Below are 18,420 nucleotides of genomic sequence, written 5' to 3' on the forward strand. Positions count from 1 at the left end.
TCATATTTAACATGTATGAGACTGTCTGCCATCTAGGGGATAGAGTGGAGGGAGGGAAGGAAAAAATTGGAACAGAAGTGAGTGTAAGGGATAATGCTATAAAAAATTACCTAGGCATATGTGCTGTCAATTAAAAGTTATAAAAAAAGAAAAAAATAATAGCTTTTTGTTTTTAAAACATATGCAAAGATAGTGTTCAACATTCAGCCTTGTGAAGTTTTTGTTCCAAAATGCAGTTTAAAAATGTGTAGTTCTTCTAAAATATTCCCACATTTACAAGATAACATTTTTTGCCAGATACTTCCGCCTTTTTGGTGTACACAGATATCAAGATATATATATATATATATATATATATATATATATATATATATATATATATATATATATACAAACAATGGTGGGCACTGGAGAGTAAGAGCCCCACTTTTCTCTATTTGATGGTTTCCATAGCAAAAGGAATTTTTTTCTTTTTCTTTTTAGTTAGATTTATCAAGTTCTGAGAGGGAAAGTTGAGGTTTACCCATTAGGATAGTTTTTCTATTTCCTCCTTTAAAACATGTAATTTTCCCTTTAAGAATTTGCATGCCACATAATTTTCTATATATGTATTTAGGAGTGATATTACTTCATTGCCTTCACCTGTTATGAAGATGAAGTTTCCTTGCTTTTCCCTTTTAATTAGATCTATTTTTGCTTTTTTGTTTTGTCTGAGATCATAATTGCTATACCTGTTTTTTGTTTTTGTTTTTGTTTTTTTTTTACATCAGCTGAAGCATAACAGATTCTACTCCAGCCCCTTGTCTTTATTCTGCACGTTCCTCTGTTGCAAGTATGTTTCTTGTAAACAACATATTTTAGGATTCTGGATTTCATCCACTCTAATATTTGCTTTGATTTATGGCCCATTCACAATCATAGTTATGATTACTAATTGTGTATTTTTCCTCATTCTATTCTCTGACTCTCTTTGTCTCTCTGTCTCTTTCTGTTTGTCTGTCTCTGTCTCTGTCTCTCTTTCTCTCTGTGTTTGTCTTTGTCTCTATCTCTGTCTCCATCTCTCTTTCTGTCTCTATCTCTCTCTGTATCTCTCTTTCCTCTCTCTGTCTACTTCTCTCTCTCTCTCTCTCTCTCTCTCTCTCTCTCTCTCTCTCTCTCTCTCTCTCTCTCTTTCTCTGTCTCTTTTTTGGCTCTCTCTTTGTCTCTCTCTATGTCTCTATCTCTGTTTCTCTCCCTCCCCCTCTCTTTTTGTTTGTCTCCATCTCTCTGTCTTTCTCTGTCTCTATCTTCTCTGTCTCTGTCTCTTTCTTTCTGTTTGTTTGCCTCTGTCTTTGTCTCGGTCTCTCCTTTCTTCTCTCCCCACTTCTCTTTTACCTTGTCCCTCCTCAAAAATGTTTTGCTTCTAACCATTACATCTTCGAACCTACCCTTCCTTATATCAGTGCTTTCCCATTATCTGTTTTCCCTTGTACTTCCCTCCAAGGTAAGATAGATTACTATACCTATCTGAATGTGTATGTATGTTCCCTCTTTCAGACAGTGTGTATGTATGTTCTCTTTTTCAGCCAATTCCAATACAAAAAAAACCAAAACAGATTTTATCCTGTTTTTAAAGGTGTATGACATAAATATACAAATGAAAATTGTATAAGAATAGAATTTATAAAAATATAATTAATATTTATGAGACACTATAAGAATAAACGCAAAGAATTGGGTAAAGGCAGTTAGAATTTTAAGGTCTGTAATTCATCACCGGAGGGAGCCTGTTGCCACAAATATAAGTATGTTATATGTATAAGATCATTTATGGTGGTTGTCATTCTTAACTTTCTTGAAGAACAGCCAATGACACTCTAGTATTTATTATTTAATACAAGGTTCCATGTTTTGCCATAAGTCAAAAATCATCTCCTGCATGAGAGGGGTCTGTATATCTAAAAAAGGACTAATCCACTAATATTCATATTTCTTTTTTTATACTTAAATGCAGGAAGCATTGTCCTTAATTAAGAAGACTGAAGCAGAGCAAAGTGCCCTGTACTCATATCAGAAAGATGCAGAGGATGCTAAAATACCCGTTGGCAAAGTTCCTTCTCCTCCCTTACTGCTATCTAGAACTCATTGTTCAGTGACATTTAAACCTGCTCCATTTATTTCCGAAAAAAAGGTAATTCTTTCATTATTTATAAATTTGTAGTTCAGTATGGACGAGAGAACTATCAGTGACTAATGAAGGTTATTCTAGCAGTATTTATTTGATTGTTCTCAGGATAGTCCGGAATATATTTGAAAATATCCTGCTTTATCCTTTTTTTAGTCACTGACTCATCAAATAGACACTCAATATCTTTATCCTATAACTAGTGTTCTTTATAATATTGAAAAATTTTCATGATATTTAGATTGCTGCTTTATTCAGAAATAGGGGGGGATTGAATAGGTTTGAAGAATAGTCGGGTCCCCACATAATCATGACAGATACTCTGTTAAGCTTGATGTAGTGGATCCAGTCTTTTGGTGAAGGCTGCTCATGGTCCAAAAGTCAGTAATTATTATGGTGGCATTAGGCAATGCATGCTGGATTTTCCAACAGAGAATTTCTTTGTTGTTTCCAGATGAATATGAACTCCAATTGTTTTGACTCGAGCCAGGTCTTCTTGGGTTCCAGGTTATTTTGCTTCTCTCCAGATTTTGTGACTACAAATATTTTAAATACTAAAAATTTGGCCTACTAACTTTTAAAGATATTGGGCTTTGTTTATATGATACTAAACTATGGTTTAAAATTGAAAAATGTGCAGAAATTACTGATGGTACAATGCTAGTCATTGTAAATTTATTTGTATGTTTTTCAGCTTTTTCCTCAGTTTTCAGATTCTGAGTTATGACCTCTCTATTGCCCCATTCCTATCTCTCTCAATAGGTGACTTTGCCTTCTAGTTTATTTAGAAAAATACCTTTAAGTGATGAGGCTTATTTTCTTCTATATCTCTACATCACCAATCTTCTTCTCTGATTTGAGGATGAGATGACCCTTCTTTTACTGGGATCTATATTTTTTCTCCTAATGCCCTGAATTCTATTTTTTTCCCACCATTTACCTCATTTCTTCCCATTGATTGTTCCTTCTTTAATTTAGCTCTTCCTCCTCTTAACTTTGATCATTCTCCATACTTATTGACTTCTTCTCTTCCCCCACTGCTCACAAATGGACTCAATGTTTCAGCCAAATTGGACTTGAACTCAATATGTCCTTTTTCTACATCCATTCATTTGCACATGGTGTCCAACATGGTTGGCCCATGCTCCTTTTTTTAGCTGCCTTTGTGCCTTCCTTGTTTCCTTTCAAAGCTCAGCTCATTTGTCACTTTACTTCAGGTGCAACCTTCCCACTAGGGTGGAAATAATGTTCTTTACCTCTGAATATTCTTAGAGATCTGACTTGTTCTTTGACCCCATCACTCCCTACTTTGTCTTATAATTATGTATGTGTGTGTCATGTTGTTCCCAGTAGAAAGTAAGGCTCTTAAAGGCAAGGGATTTTTTTTATTGTACGACTATCACTTCGGATAAATACTTGATAAATGTTGGTTGAATTGAATTAGAATAAATATGTTTAATAATGGGGATCAACTGTATTTTGAAATATTGTATCTGGGCAATTGGCTCATTTTTCAGGTTTTTGTTTATAAGTTTATGTTGGATATGCTTCAGTTTAGTGATTTCATTGTGATAGACAGCATAGTATACTCATTTAATCAACAACTATTAAGTTCTTACTGTGTGCCAGGTAGTAGGTAGGTGATGATTTTATGAAGACAGAAATGACAAAAACCTTATTCGAAGTACTTTTGTGGCCTCCGAAAGTGAGGATGGGAGAAAACACTGGATTAGGGGTTAAGGACTCCAACATTTACGGGTGGTATGACCTTGGGAGAGCACAGCTTCACTGAGCATCAGTTACCACACCTTTAAAATGAAAAAGGTTAAAGTAGTTGACGTCTAAAGTCAATCAAATATCTCCTTCTAATCTGGACAGAACAGGTAATAATCTTTACTTCTGTTTTACCTTGGAGATTGTAAAATTGCAAAACACCATGTAAATGTGAGCCATTATGGCATCATTATATTACTTTAGCTTCAGGATACTTGGAAAGAAAAGGATATGTCTCCTAATGTTTAACCTTTACTTTTGAAAACTAGCATCTAATACTTTATTGTATAACCACTCATGCCATATATTTCAGAAAATAATAGGTTTTTTTTGCTACAACACTAGATGGTGCTATGTCTTTATTTAAGTAGAGCATTTTCATAATTTAAGAATTCAGCTACCGGAAAAAATCTTACCAAAATCTCTTCTTAAGGCACTTAATTTACAAAATAAAAAAAAGAAGGGATTAAAATTCCTAGAATTATATATAGGAATTAATACTTCTTATTTGAAAAGAAAGGTGACATGGCATTTTAAAATTCTGTGCTATTTTTATAATTAGAACATACTGTGTATTATTTTCAATAGATTTTTATTTAAATACAACTTGAAAAATTATTTTGTAGAGACTTTTAATTCTGGAATCCTGGACTTGAGTTTTTTGGAAAACTTTAAGCTGAGAATAATAATGATACCATAACCTTTAAATTTTCTATATAAAAACTGGGGAACTGAGTTTCAAAAATATTTTATAAATGAACTTTTTTTTTGTATCTACTATATCCTACTATATCTCAGTTTTTAAAATCATTCTTCTGTCCCTAGAAGCTTTGTGTCTGTTGGTCAAGGATTTAAGTGTTGCTAGTGGGTATGTTTAAGATATAATGGAAATGGAGGTAGATTGGAGAGGAGACACAGGTCACCACTAGAACTTCTCAGACATCACCAATGCCCTTATTTCACCTCCATCTACCTTTTCCTGGGTCCTTGCCATCTACTGCCTAATTAGAGGTAGGGGGAAAATGGGAAATTAGCCAGAGTGAAACCTAAGGATGAGTTGGCTTCTGAGGCTGTTCCTCAAGTCTCATATTTTAACACTAATATATTAGAAAACACATTTGAGTTCAGATAAAGCCTGTTCCCCTATTGGCATCTTGGCAGAGTATTAACATTTAAATGTCAAGGTAGAGTTTAAAGAACCTCTTAGAAAATCAGAACTCAGTTGCGTCATGGTAGCAGGCTTACACTAATCTGCTATTTTGCTTAAGAATTAGTTGAGATATTTTGTAAATTGTTTGTCTCATACCATTATGAGCTTAAAACTCACTGAAAAATTTGATGACATGCTTATTAAGAAGGTAATTCCTTCTTGATGTAATGAGATATGAGACAAGCTAAATATTTGTCTTAGACTATATGTGATGAAGCCGTTTTTTCTTCTAAAAGGTTTCTTGGTATGCCATTTTGGGATGTGCAGTGGGACAGTGTATTGGAAAAGTAAGACTGAACAACTATTTTCTTCCAAACTCTGGAGAACTAGTAAGTCAAAAACATCACTTATCTTATGGCACATATTTTTCCTAAAGTTACCTAATTAATACAGATTAAGTTTTTTTTTCTTAAATAAGGATGATGTTTACTATTTGCTTCTGGGAATCTATTGAATTATGCCTTGAAATGTAGCTAATCTCCCATTATAGAGGGTGTCTCCAAAGTCATTGTCTTAAGCTATTAAAATATAAAACTGCATTAAGCTTTTGGAAAACCTTATATATTATAAGAAATAAAGATATATATTTTCTAAAAAGAGGGGTAGTTTATTAAATTTAAAAAAATTAGTGTGGGAGTTGTCTTAATGTAAACTAAATAATCTGATATATTTTTTGTTAACAGGTACCAGCTAATGATAAAACCCTTTTAAAAATTGTTGGTTTAGAGCCCAATGAAAAATACATATTTGCAGTTGCTGCTTATGGCTCTGATGGAGAACTGTTAGGGAAAGCAATTGGAGAGACGTCTAAGCCAATTCTGATTTACATGCCACTTTCTACTGTTACTACTCGTTTATGTTTGACTGAGGTAGGACAGGTTTTAAGCTGCGAAGCATTATCTTTCCTCTCTCTGACGTCCTATCTCCAATTTTTCTTTTTCTTAATATTCTAGTTTGTGATTAAAAAAATACAACAGATAACCAAAATAGTCATTTGTTAGTAAATATTTATTGAACACTTACTATGTGCCATACACTCTACTAAGCACTGGAGAAACAAATATGGGGGAGGAAAGCTAGTCATGGCCCTCAAGGAACTTATAATCTAACAGGAGAAAATAATACATAAAAGGAAGCTGAAAAGGGGCAGAGTGGAAGAAGGTACCCATTGTGAAAGCAGGATTGAGAAGGCAGAGAGCTCACAGAGAAGTATAGCCAGGTAAGAAATGGTGTCTGAGCTGAGCTCTCTCCTTAGAGTTTTGGAGTCCATGGTTCCATTCTCCAATTAGAGGCTCAGAGTATTGTGATGAGATTGAATACCAAGGCTGAGAAGATTTGACAGGATGAGATTATCTTGATGATAAGTTTCCAGGGCATGATGGAGAAGACAGTCAGAGAAATCTCAAGAGTAGCGCAGCCAGGTGAGAAATAAAGAGGTATTCTGAGTATTCATCTAAGAATGATACAAGTAGAAAATGAATAAAAATTAAACTCATCCAAATCATTTTAGGGTTCCCTTCTTTCATGGAGAATAGGATTAGGAAGTGAATCCATGATTTCTTTAGTATGAGGAACTTCCACAAAAGAGCAATTGCTATTAGTGCCCCCTTTGTAACTTAAAGTCAACTTAGGAAATTTAGTTGCTAAGGACAATGACATGTCCAAAGTCACATGGTCAGTAAGAGTCAGAGATGGAACTTGAACTCTTCTTTGTATGAATGATCCAAGTATTCTCTTTTTAAAATCTGTCATTATCTCTGATAAAATTATTGATTGTTTCTATGATTTGTTCTATGAATCACAGATATACTTAATTCTATTTCATTCAGTATTTTCCAGAATTCTATCATATCCAACTTTTCTAAAATTCCATTTATTAGTCTAATTCTTTATCAGACAGAAATGATAGCATTATTATAAAGATAAAATAAGAATTAAATCAGTATATAAAAAGGAATGTATGAAGAGAGAAAAATCTAAAATTAAGTGAACATTTCAGAGGATTTAAAGGTAAAAGGACTTTAGAGATTTTGTAATCAATTTTTTAGTTTCATTCGTGAGATAATGAGGCTAACAGAGAGCAAATGACTTTCTGAGGCTAAACAGATTTTGCACTCAAGTCCCTTTGATTCAAGATTCCATCATATCATACCTCTTTTTCTTCAGTTTGAAAATACTTTGGAGCTTGCTTTCCGAGAATTACATCTTAATTGCCCTTTCTCACTCTCCTTCCCTTTCCCTAAATATCTTTTAGGTATATTTATACTGATGACATCACTAACTAATAAAGGTCTATTGTTAAAGAGGAAAAAGGAGATTTATGATTCTAAAATTTATTTGGCTTTCATTCTATTAATTGTTCTGGTATGTGGAATATTGTTCTTATTTCTTCATATTTCCAGCTTGCTCTTTTCTAAAAAGATGCCCCTAAGTTGATTAGTTCATAAATTAAAATTATGAAGTATTATGAGATATGCCAAATATCTGTATTAAGAATGCAGAGATAGTTTTTCAGGGATTCTTTCAACAACAGTTGATATTGTTTGGTTGGTCACTTGTTTTCTTTGTTTAGATATCATCTCTGGAATCTTTGCACAGATCTTTAAGTGGTGGAAAATTATTTGGTAGGGAAGACAATTTTTTTGGTATTTTTATTGGTTTTAGTTTAGTTTAGTTTTTGTTAAGACTAATTCTTCTTTAAGCAGTGATTGAGCTCCTGGTTGTCTTTGCTTGATTTTTCAAAGGAAATTAATTATCTCCTTCTGCAGTTCAAGGTCTGCCAGGAAGTAAATTGACAATGTTAGATGTTATCAGCATAGCACCAGGACTTCCAGTTGAAGATTATTTTTGTGCTTTGCTTTGACAAATTTAGAATACCAGAATTTGATAGATGGCTGGTTCATTTTTTACTACTCTTTAGTAAACTGTTCCATATAAAAACCAAATTGAAGCCTTTTTGGTTTAGCAATAGAAAGATCTTTTAGAAATTGCTTCCTTTCCCACTGTTTCCATTTCTCAGGATTGATCATTTCTCTGATACTTGTTAGAAGGTCACATTAGTATTTTAGTTTCAATTTTCAGTTTCTCAAAGGGATCTGTAATCTCATTGATTTGGACATTCCCTTCAGTGGCACATATCACAACCTATTAATGGCTGCTCAACTTGTGTGACTCCTGTCCATGTCTTCCCCAAATTTCACTCTAAAAAGATGTTTCAGTATAGAATATTGTGAAAACCTGATTATTCCCTACTAACACTCTCACTGAGGATGCCCTAGATCCACATGTAGTTGATTGTCAGCAAGATTTTTTTTTTATGAAGACAGAAAGTAGTTGTATGGGTCAGCTGATACTCTTTCAGCTATCTTTTAGGATGGAGTAGGATATTTTATAAGGTCTGATCTGAATTTTTTCAGGTCTTTTGATTCTTTCTCTTCTTCAGATACTTGGTGAATTGATCCCTCAAAAACCACACAATTACATTGATACCAGTATGAACTTCTCTGAGTACCTTGAAAAAGTCTAGTTGCTTTTCCCAGATTTGTTTTCTGTCATGTCATTTTTACTTCCTCTGTACACAACCTCTGGGGCCATGATGTTAGAGTTGAAGTGTGGTGGCAATAAAGATTTTTATAGGTCTTTTCCATTTTCTTTTCCTTTTGTTGTGACCCTGTTTTTGTCCTTAAGTGTCTTTGGAATGACTTTTCTTATTTGGATCTCTTGCTAAGTTTTTTTAAGCTGCTTTTCTCTGCATCTTGAAGCAATATTCCTCATAATTATCCTTCATCTTTGTAAGATTTTACAAATTTATATTCTTAACCAGTATTGGCTTTAGCCACCATCTTGCTTTTTTTTTCCACAAGTAAATTATGTATTTTCTGACTAAGGTTAATTTAAGCTCTTTTGTTCTCCTTTTTATAGAAGTTGATGTGCTTTGGTCAGTCTTTTCTATAAAATTTCTACTGTCCATTGTCCCCTCTCCTTTTTTTGTGAAAAATAAGCTTATTGGCTTCAAGTCCACAATAGCATTAGAATTCACATTTTACCAATTCTCAATGACCAACATTATCTTTTAGAGTTGATTTCATACTTTTCCTCAATATTAGCTGATGGCTTTTAGGAAAGTTAAATGACTCTTCATCAGACTTTCTCTAAAGTACTTCTCTGTCTTGAGTTTGTCTTGAGAGTAACTAATTAGTGCTAACTTGGAAATCATTAAGAAGCTTTTTATGAACTATATAAGTTGCTCTGCATTTCTTTTTATTGCCCCTCATTTTCTTTCTCCATTCTCTTTAGTTTTACTCTTCAGGTTGTGGGGGTAATTTCATGTGTCTCCGTTATAAACACAATTATATGGAGACTGAATGATGTGATGTGAAAAGTAAACAATTGAAAAAGATAGCCGCAGCTTTATATAATAAGATCTTAGATAAATAGTAAAATCAGAGGCAATCAGTAGTGTGGTATTAGAGCATTGGCTCTGCAGTTAGAAGACATGGGTTCAAAGTCCACCTCTGATGTTTGTGAGGTCTGTGACTTTGATCACATATTAAAACCTCTTTAACCTTAGTTTTCTTACATATCTAATGATAGGGTTGGATAAGATGCTTTCTGATGACTTTCTAGATCTGGGTTTGATGAAATGATGAAATGATGTAGTATCAGTCTATTGTGAAATGAAATTAATTCAGTCTTGTACTTTCAAAACAAAGTCTGTCAAGGTATAATGCTTTTCTTATGGATAAATTAGAATGCTAAAGTCAAGGCCAATGAATGTTTACTGTAAGGTGGATTCAGAACTGATTGAACGGCAGCAAATGAAGAAGAGTCATTAATAGTTCAAAGTTACTTTGTAAGAAATTCTTAGAAGCATGAAGAATGCCTTAGCTCCGTCCTTCATCCAGGGCTGCTTCAAAGCCCAAGATGTTGTGTTTATCAAATTTGTAGATGATAGAGTGGGGAGAGATGTTGCTAATGCACTGGATGGCAGAGTTAGGGTCCAGAAAGAATTTGAGAGACTTAAAGATTGGGCTGAATCTGTTAAATTGATAGTTTGTAGGAATGGTGGTTGCCTTTGGCATATAATATCCAGAAGAGAGGAAGTATGGGAGGGGTAGAGATAAGACATTCACAGAAGAGCTAGGGAGAGATATAATAGTTACCATATGGATTCCTTTGGTTTCCTCTTAAATTGTGGATGTTTCCTCTTAAAGAGTTCATACTCAAAAAAAGTTTGGAGCCGATGGGGCCTTTACCACTTATGATGGCCAGAACCTGGGGATTGGAGCATGCTGCTGACCGTGGTGCTGACACATCTGGAGACTACAGTGTTCTGAGACCTGTGTACTCCAGGAAAGCGAATTACCTCAGATCCCTGCAGTCGTTCCACCTCTCTAGGCCACCTGGCAGCCAAGTGCCTCCGTAGAACTTTGAACTCCAGTAGCTTTGATGATTGAAGAGAACAAGGACTTCCAGCATCTGGGTTCTTGGTCCTTTATTTGCCGGGCTGTGATTTCTGTGTGCATGGTCCTTGGCTAGCTTAAGATAGACCTGCAATATATTTTAGGTACTTTGGTGGGCATGGTCTTCTAGACTGCTGTTCAAAACTAGAGTTAATCAAGGTTTGATCCTGCTTAAGGCACAGTAGTCTCCTTTAATGGATTAAAGTTGAGAAAGTTTCGAGATATATTGTCTAGGGGACTACCCAAATAGTAGAGGAATTAGAATGTCATGGGGAGGTGGATATAACAATTACTCCAAGTGCTTAACAAGACATATTGTGTCCCCTTCTTGGCTTTTCTCTTTCATTCTTTACTCGTTTCGGCTCTTTTTCCTTTGTTGTATGAAAGCCCCTAAAGTGTCAATCAAAGCCAAGGAAGAATGAAGTATATTTCATACTTTTGGTTTGGGAAATATTATTGTTTCTCTTGGAACAGATTGTTCATTATAACAATATTTATAATATATGCCATGTACTGCAGAGATAGATGGAAATGAAATTAATTTGGCTCAGATGCGATCTTTGTTTTGCTTAGGAGAATTTGAAATATCTTTTCAGAGATTTCAAATTTCCATGTAATTTAGGAATGAAAGAGGTTCTAAAATGTGTTAGTCTCTCTTGCCAGTTAACATAGTTACCATGGCATGTGGTGTTCTGAGGAAGAACAGCAAACTAAAACAAGGATATTTGAAATTATGGATTGGTAATACTGACATAGAAGTTATGTTTAATTATCTGTGTTTATGAAGCAAATGAAAATTTCACTTTTTAAAAATGTGTCTTTCTTGTAGGTTGCCTATCAAATTGGTAAATATTCATTGGCCAAGAAAGCCTTTGCACCAGTTTGGGATTATTTTGTCCATGTTCCTCCAACAGATTTATCCATTATTTCTTTAAACAGCACATTAACTATTATACCATACAGGTAAATGGAAAAATATTTTTAAAATATAGAGTTAAATATTGCAGATATGTTTTTTTTTGGGATGGAACTGTTCAGTGATTTGTTATAAGTTTAACATTAAAGATGTTTCTTAATGAGTATATTTGACATGTAATAATTGTTACATATGGCAAACAGTTATAGCTATATTAATGAAGAGCACGCATTCCAAGGATACATTTGTTTTGTTATAAACTTCATTATGAAAATGAGAAATAATGCACGAAGCTCGGAGAAGCATTAGAAAGTCAAATGGGGACATCCAAGTGTAAAAATATCATTAAATATTAATGAAAATAATATCGAATGTGGCAGAATATGCAAAATATGTGTCTGGGAACCTTGAAGTCCTTGGAGGAGGGGGATGGGGAAGGCTGTTTTGGGGTTAAGTAGACTTGTATTAAGATAATAAAGGAACAATTGCTTCCTCCATTCTACTCCTTTCTCCTCAACTCTAACCCATCTATCTTTAAATAGTTCCAAATCAGGGGCCAGTAAAAAAATACATTTGCTTCTCCCCCTCAAGGCTACCATGCATCTTTAGGGATGATCTAGGAGAAGGAGAAATGTGATTTCTGACATGCTAAAACTTTTTGTGTCTTTAAAAAGGTACAGATGTCATCTCAGTCCATAATTATATATAAAAGACTTAAAATTCAAAGCATTGTTGAGGTAGCTCTTTGCCTACTCTCATTCTTCTAACTGAATTGCAAATTAATAAGAGAAATTAATGGTTTTTGATAGACAAGGTGGTGAAGCAGGTATAGTTCTGGCTTTGGGGTCAGGAAAACCATTGACACATCCTGTGAGACTATGGGCAGGTGAATTCACCTCTCAGGGCCTCATGTGCAGAGCAGGCACTGATCCGAGTGCCAATCTGAATGTCTTGTTATAGTAGCTGACACTTATCTAGTGCTTTATGGATTACAGAACATTTAAAATAAATTACCTTACTTGGATATAGCCTTGTAAGAGAGGTGATATTGTTATCTCCATTTTATAAATGAGGAAACTGAGGTATAAAGAGTTTAATGGACTTGCTCAAAATCACATAGCTAGTAGGAACTAGCACAGGATTAGATCAGGTCTTCCTGACTCCGAGTCTAGCATTCTGTCTGCTATGTCACCTTGATAGTTCATCATAGACTGAATGCTTCTCATTAGAATTTCTTTTACCAGTTAAATCACAGTTCTAGTTTGAAAATTGATGTTGGGACCTTGCCTGTTTTGCAGGAGGTAAGAGGTAAAGAGAGAATGAGTAAATGAGATGTCCAAGGTGGAGGAGGAGTCAAGATTACCTCTACATGGGGTAAAGAAAGGGAGGTGCTTTGGGGAAGGAAACTAACTTTACAAGCTGCCCAATTTTTGCCCAGAATTGACCTTATTGGCCTCCAGCTAGGCAGGGACTGATAGAAGTTGGTTGAAAAGCATGCATGAATGAACATATGATAAATTTAATAAGGATGGTATAAAGTGTTATTAGGATTCAGAGTAGGGAGAGATCATAGGTGGTTGAGATATCAAAGAAAGCTCTCCAAAGGTGGTAGCATTGGAGATGGAGCTTGAAAGATAGGATTTTAAAAGGTGGAAATTGGAAGGGTGTTGGTTACATTCCCGTCAGAAGGAAAACACTGAGAAAATTGGTGTTGGTTAGAGTTATATGGCATTAGATGAATTGGAGTGTAAGAAATAGTCTGGCTGAATACATAGTCGTCATGTTGTCTTCCCAATTAGAATGTGGGCTTCTTGATTTTTTATCTTTTTTTGTATACCTAGCATTTAGCTCAATGCCAAGAATATAGTAAATGCTTAATAAATGCTTATTGACTATTGACTGACTGGAATATGGAGTGCTTTTAGGGAATGTCACCTCACTAGTTCATCATAGAGTAGTTCTTATTAGAATCTCTTCTGCCAGTGAAATCACAGCTTCATTTTTTTCCTGAGGAAATTGGGGTTAAGTGACTTGCCCAGGGTCACACAGCTAGGAAATGTTAAGTGTCTGAGGCCAAATTTGAACTCAGGTCCTCCTGATTTCAGGGCTGGTGCTCTATCCATTGAGCCACTTAGCTGTCTTTACAGTAATATTTTAAGAATTTTGATGATGAGTCCTCACCTTATCTCACTTTCAGGAGGGTAAGAGGTAAAGAGAGAACGAGTAAATGAGCAGCTCAAGGTGGAGCAGGAATAGGAAGTGCAAATGAATCTAAAGAACCTCAGAAATAATGCAGAGAAAAAGGCTGGAGATGACTGATAGAATAGGGTCTTAGGAGATATGGGAAGGATTAAGATCAAGAGTGTAATTGTAGGGGTTAACTTTGGAAGGGAGATGGGTCATTCTTCAGAGATGGGGCAAACAAAAGGAGGATGTGGTGGGATAAAAATTTTATGAGGGAGAATAGAGGAAATTGGAGCAAATTCACATGCAATTTTTGTATTTTCAGTACAGCATTATCTGATAAAACAAGAAAAGAGAGGCCTTTGGGAGAGCAGAAGAAGCGACAAAGAGGAAGAAAAAAATCGATAAAATTAATGAAGGGATTGCTGGGAAGTAGTGAGGTCTATACTGAGTTTTGATGGTGTGACTTTGTAATGGGCTCACTTGTGTTGTGATATATTCCTACATTGTTGGCAGTCTGGGAATGGTGACGGAGAAAACAGACAAGTTGTGGTTTGGGAAGGATAGAAGGTCAATAGGACAAAGATTTCTAAGGCAGCAGTGCACCTCAACCTCACATACACATATCTGGGTAGAAATCAAGTGAAGCATTTCTGGGCAAGATGGAATAGAAGGAGAGAGCTGAAAAGAGAGTAGAAATCATTTCAGGAAGAACAGAGCTAGTGGGAGTGGTGGAGAGGGAGGAAGAGAGGAAGAAACCAAAGGATAGGAGTTGTGATCAGAGAAGAAGTTTGCAGTTCAGGGTTTTACAAGCGGAGTGAAATTTCAGGTTCTACCATGTTGGGTGAATTATGAAGCAAGATGGAAATGGAAGTCACTGCAGTGGATGTCATGGAACTATGAGCCTGGCAGGGTGGAAGGCTGTACATGGATGTTGGAATCATGAGAATGCTGTTAGGAGATGGGATGGAAGACAGATGAACTCGATGCTGAAGTCATTGAGGAGGTTGGGGAAGGATGAGTTAGCATGGTGGTAAGTGACCGAGATCAGAACAGTGAAAAAAGTGGGTAGAATAAAGATGGCAAGATTTAGGAAGATGAGAGGTGATCGAGTGAGAAACAAACATTGGGAAGCAGCAAAAGATACACCAAGCTCTCCTCTTGTGCTAATACTTTGGGGGAGAAGAATAGGAAATAAAGGAACAGATTTTGAGCAATTGATGAAAAAATTTGGCAGCTTATATGTAAAGTTCTCCACCTATAAGCTCCCCAACTCAGTTTCTGCAGAGGATTTTATTCTGGAGAGTGTCCTTGAAGGATGTAACACTGACAGGTTTTTAGGAAATGGAAGAAGCATTGAAGGATATGGAAGGATTTGTACACAGAAGAGAGAAGGGGACTGTGTGTTTGTCACCCAATACAGGTCCTTACACACAACATAGGCCTCTTGCAGTGGCTACCCCAAGGGTATTTGTTGAAATCTGATATTTGAGAGCCATCATTAACCCAGAATGCCCATTGGATCAGGCTGTGTTTTGCTGTGAAGACAGTCACCCTCCCCTTTTGTATTTTGTAGGTTACGTACAGATGCCTTGTCAGAGTCTTCATCAATTCTTTTATACCATTTCCTGAGATGTATTTTTGTAACAAGTAACATTAATATTGTGGAGCAAAAGCTTTTCTGTGATACTATTAAGGGAAATGAGGTTTTCATCTGTCAACAAGTAAGTGGTTTCAAATGATAGCAAAATGTCCCTAATGTGAAATGACCTTGATTTTCCTTTCTTTCTATAGCCTGAATTTCTACTATTTAACCCAGTAGTGACCAACCATAGTTTCTTCTGGGGCAGAAAACTTCTAATCTAGGAGTCCCAAGGATGGTCAGGGGCAAGGCTGTTTTGCTGTGTTTACTGGACATGTAGGTCTCATGAACTCAGGCTCCAGCAAAGAAGAAAATCAGTTTCCCAGAAGAGATGGCAATTCCCTCTTCCCTTATTCCTTTGGAGAGATGGAGGCCAGTGGTTTGGAACACTGAATATAACGTCAGATTTGTTAACTGTTGTCAAGACAGATTATGAAGTAAAGGAAAAGCCAAGAAGCTGCTAGAATTCATGGAAAATTCTGAAAATGAAAGAAAGGATCTATTTTTCTGATTTTTCTTCTTCCTCTTCCTCCATTTTAAAATTTTTTGTTATGAAAAATAACCTTGCTTTTAAAACTCTTTAGTTATAAGGAATAACTTCCCCCACTGTGAGAGAGGAAGGAAGGGAAAGGCAACAGGAAAAAAATTAAGGCAATTTAAAGATAAAAATATAAATAAAAACCTATTAAAAAAGATGAGTTTGCTAGTTCTTGACAATGTCTCTATCTCATGATTCTGTCTGTCTCTATCTCTGTTTCTCTCTGTCTGGCTGTCTGTCTCTTCTCTTCTTTCCCTCTTTCCCTCTCTCTCTCTCTAGATATATGTCTGTCTGTCTGTCTATCTATCTATCTATCTATCTATCTATCTATCTATCTATCTATCTATCTATCTATCTATATCTCCTCCCCCTCTCTCTTGCTCTTCTCTCTCTCTCTCTCTCTCTCTCTCTCTCTCTCTCTCTCTCTCTCTCTCTCTCTCTCTGCCTCTCTCTCTCTTTCTCTCTCTCTGCCTCTCTCTCTCTCTTTCTCTCTCTCTCTGCCTCTCTCTCTTTCTCTCTCTCTCTCACTTTCTTTCTCTTCTCTATTCTCTCTTTCTGTCCCTCTCTCTCCCCCTCTCTGTGTCTCTCTTTCTCTCTCTTTTATTTATTCACATATGGCAATTGTGATTTTTTTTTCTGTTTGTTTTTTCCTGATCTTAAACATCATCCTTTAGTCCCTATTCAGTAGCTATTGGTGCAATGGGTAGAGTGCTGCGCTGTAGTCAGGAAAACCTGAATTCAGATCCAGCACTGTGCTACCTTGCTGCTACTGATTGCTTCTAAATTTAGTTTTAGTTTTAGTTTTTTTTTCCCTCTGAACAACAGCCAAGGAGTTAAAGCCACCAAGCTCTCTTCTTTTACTTGGAGATGAACAATTGAGGAACAGATATTGTAGCTGAGTAATAATGTCTCCCCTCCACTTTTTTTTTTACAGGCTTCCAGAATAGCTGAATGTCAGAGAATGCTAGTGGCAATTGAACTTAGTACCTATTTAAATGATTTGAGTTATTCCCTACAAGCCGTTGTTCAGTGCTATGGTCTCCTAGCCCCTCTAATCTTTCACAACATTGTTCTGGTACCAGTGATCCAGGTAAGGGCAGTTGATGATGGAGGTTGTCTTTTGGGGGGAAAAGTAATATTTCCTTTGTAGATGAAAGTTGGATGTAGGAATAGGGAGAGGAGTCTGGGGATAGCGTGTGGAATGGAGTGGAGTGGAAATGGGAGAATTGTCTAGGATCTGAAACAGGAAGTGACTTATCCTTGGTCATGCATCAAATTAACATAGAAGATCACATATAGATTATTAGGGGATTTTGAATTCCTCTGATGTGGTTTTTTCCATACTGCAAATTTTACCTTAACTATAAATAGCTCTTTGTCATGTAGTGTTACTTTTTTACATCAAAAAACTTGTGCATGTTCAGGATGTATCCAGAAAGATTATTTTCTACTTTGAGCTGCTACAAGGGTCTGGTAAATCAAGATTTAGGCCAAAGCAAAGCTTGAATGTATTTTGAACTCCCTTGTGAATTGGCATTTCTTCAGTGTGACAAATGAGTGCTGATATGGGGATTTGGGAGGGCCTTGATCAATTTAATATTCAAAATGAAGTCCTGAGAGTAGAGTAGGCTATAATTCGGACAATGCTCCCTCATCTTCTTGGATGATCATATTATTATAAAAGCTAAAGAGTTGGACTGAAATGTAGAGATGATCAAGCCCAGCCAGTGCCCAAGCAGGAATCTATTCTAGAAATTGTCCAACAAGTAGTTATTTAGTTCTATTTCATGTTTTTAGTGATGGGAAACTGTTAAAAAACTGGGCAAAGAAATTCACCTTTGTTTAAGAAGACAAAAGCAATGGTCTACAGTATACCCAGTATACTGAGACTCCAATCTATAGAACTCACAAATATTTATAGTTTTCTTGATTCTTATTTGATGAAAAAAAAGTCTCCTGTTTGCAAATTTGTGGACTTCAATCAGTCTTTTGAGAAAAAAAAGTTTTTTTTTTTTGTAAGAAACTCAGAGTAAACAAGTATATTTTAATATAAAGATGATTAATGTAAGCAAGATGATTCAATACAGTCACACACTATTATAATGATTATAGTTACACTGTAATATTCCTTATAATGATTACAGTTATACTCCTTATAATGATTTTAATCAAACTCCTTACATTAAGTAACAGGAATTTTCCAGGGACTATGGTTTAGTTACACACAAAACTATCTGGGACTATATCTTCACTATAGATCACACAATTATTTCTTATCCTAATAGTTATAATTGACAAATGATTACAGAACAAGGCATTCAAGGCATTAATTATTGGTTTTCCCCATTTCAGAACCCACTTTTTCTGGAAGTGGTTCATTCTACTTTTGGACACCTCTGATGGCTGAGAAGATTTTCCTTATCTTGAGACAAAAAAAAAATCTGATTAGCATCCCCAACTTTAGACCTCTGGGATCAGAGAAAACTAGTTTAGCCCCACATCTAGGATTACAAGGAAATTAATCATCAGAA

The 18,420-nt window shown here is 35.6% G+C and overlaps 1 protein-coding gene across 4 annotated transcripts in view; it reads left to right on the forward strand.

Moving 5' to 3' along the window:
• Positions 1-18,420, forward strand: part of CFAP54 (cilia and flagella associated protein 54) — a 279,694-nt gene that overhangs the window by 88,309 nt on the left and 172,965 nt on the right. For 3 of the 4 annotated variants that reach the window (XM_074271318.1, XM_074271319.1, XM_074271320.1), the window contains 6 exons: positions 1,994-2,170; positions 5,384-5,476; positions 5,831-6,016; positions 11,439-11,572; positions 15,286-15,433; positions 16,824-16,979. In XM_074271318.1, the coding sequence (XP_074127419.1) occupies positions 1,994-2,170; positions 5,384-5,476; positions 5,831-6,016; positions 11,439-11,572; positions 15,286-15,433; positions 16,824-16,979 (894 nt within the window). The remainder of the gene's footprint in view (positions 1-1,993; positions 2,171-5,383; positions 5,477-5,830; positions 6,017-11,438; positions 11,573-15,285; positions 15,434-16,823; positions 16,980-18,420) is intronic. The other variant, XM_074271321.1, reaches the window with a different exon arrangement.

This window comes from Sminthopsis crassicaudata, chromosome 5 (assembly GCF_048593235.1).
Source record: "Sminthopsis crassicaudata isolate SCR6 chromosome 5, ASM4859323v1, whole genome shotgun sequence".
In the NCBI taxonomy this organism is placed as follows: Eukaryota; Metazoa; Chordata; class Mammalia; order Dasyuromorphia; family Dasyuridae; genus Sminthopsis; species Sminthopsis crassicaudata.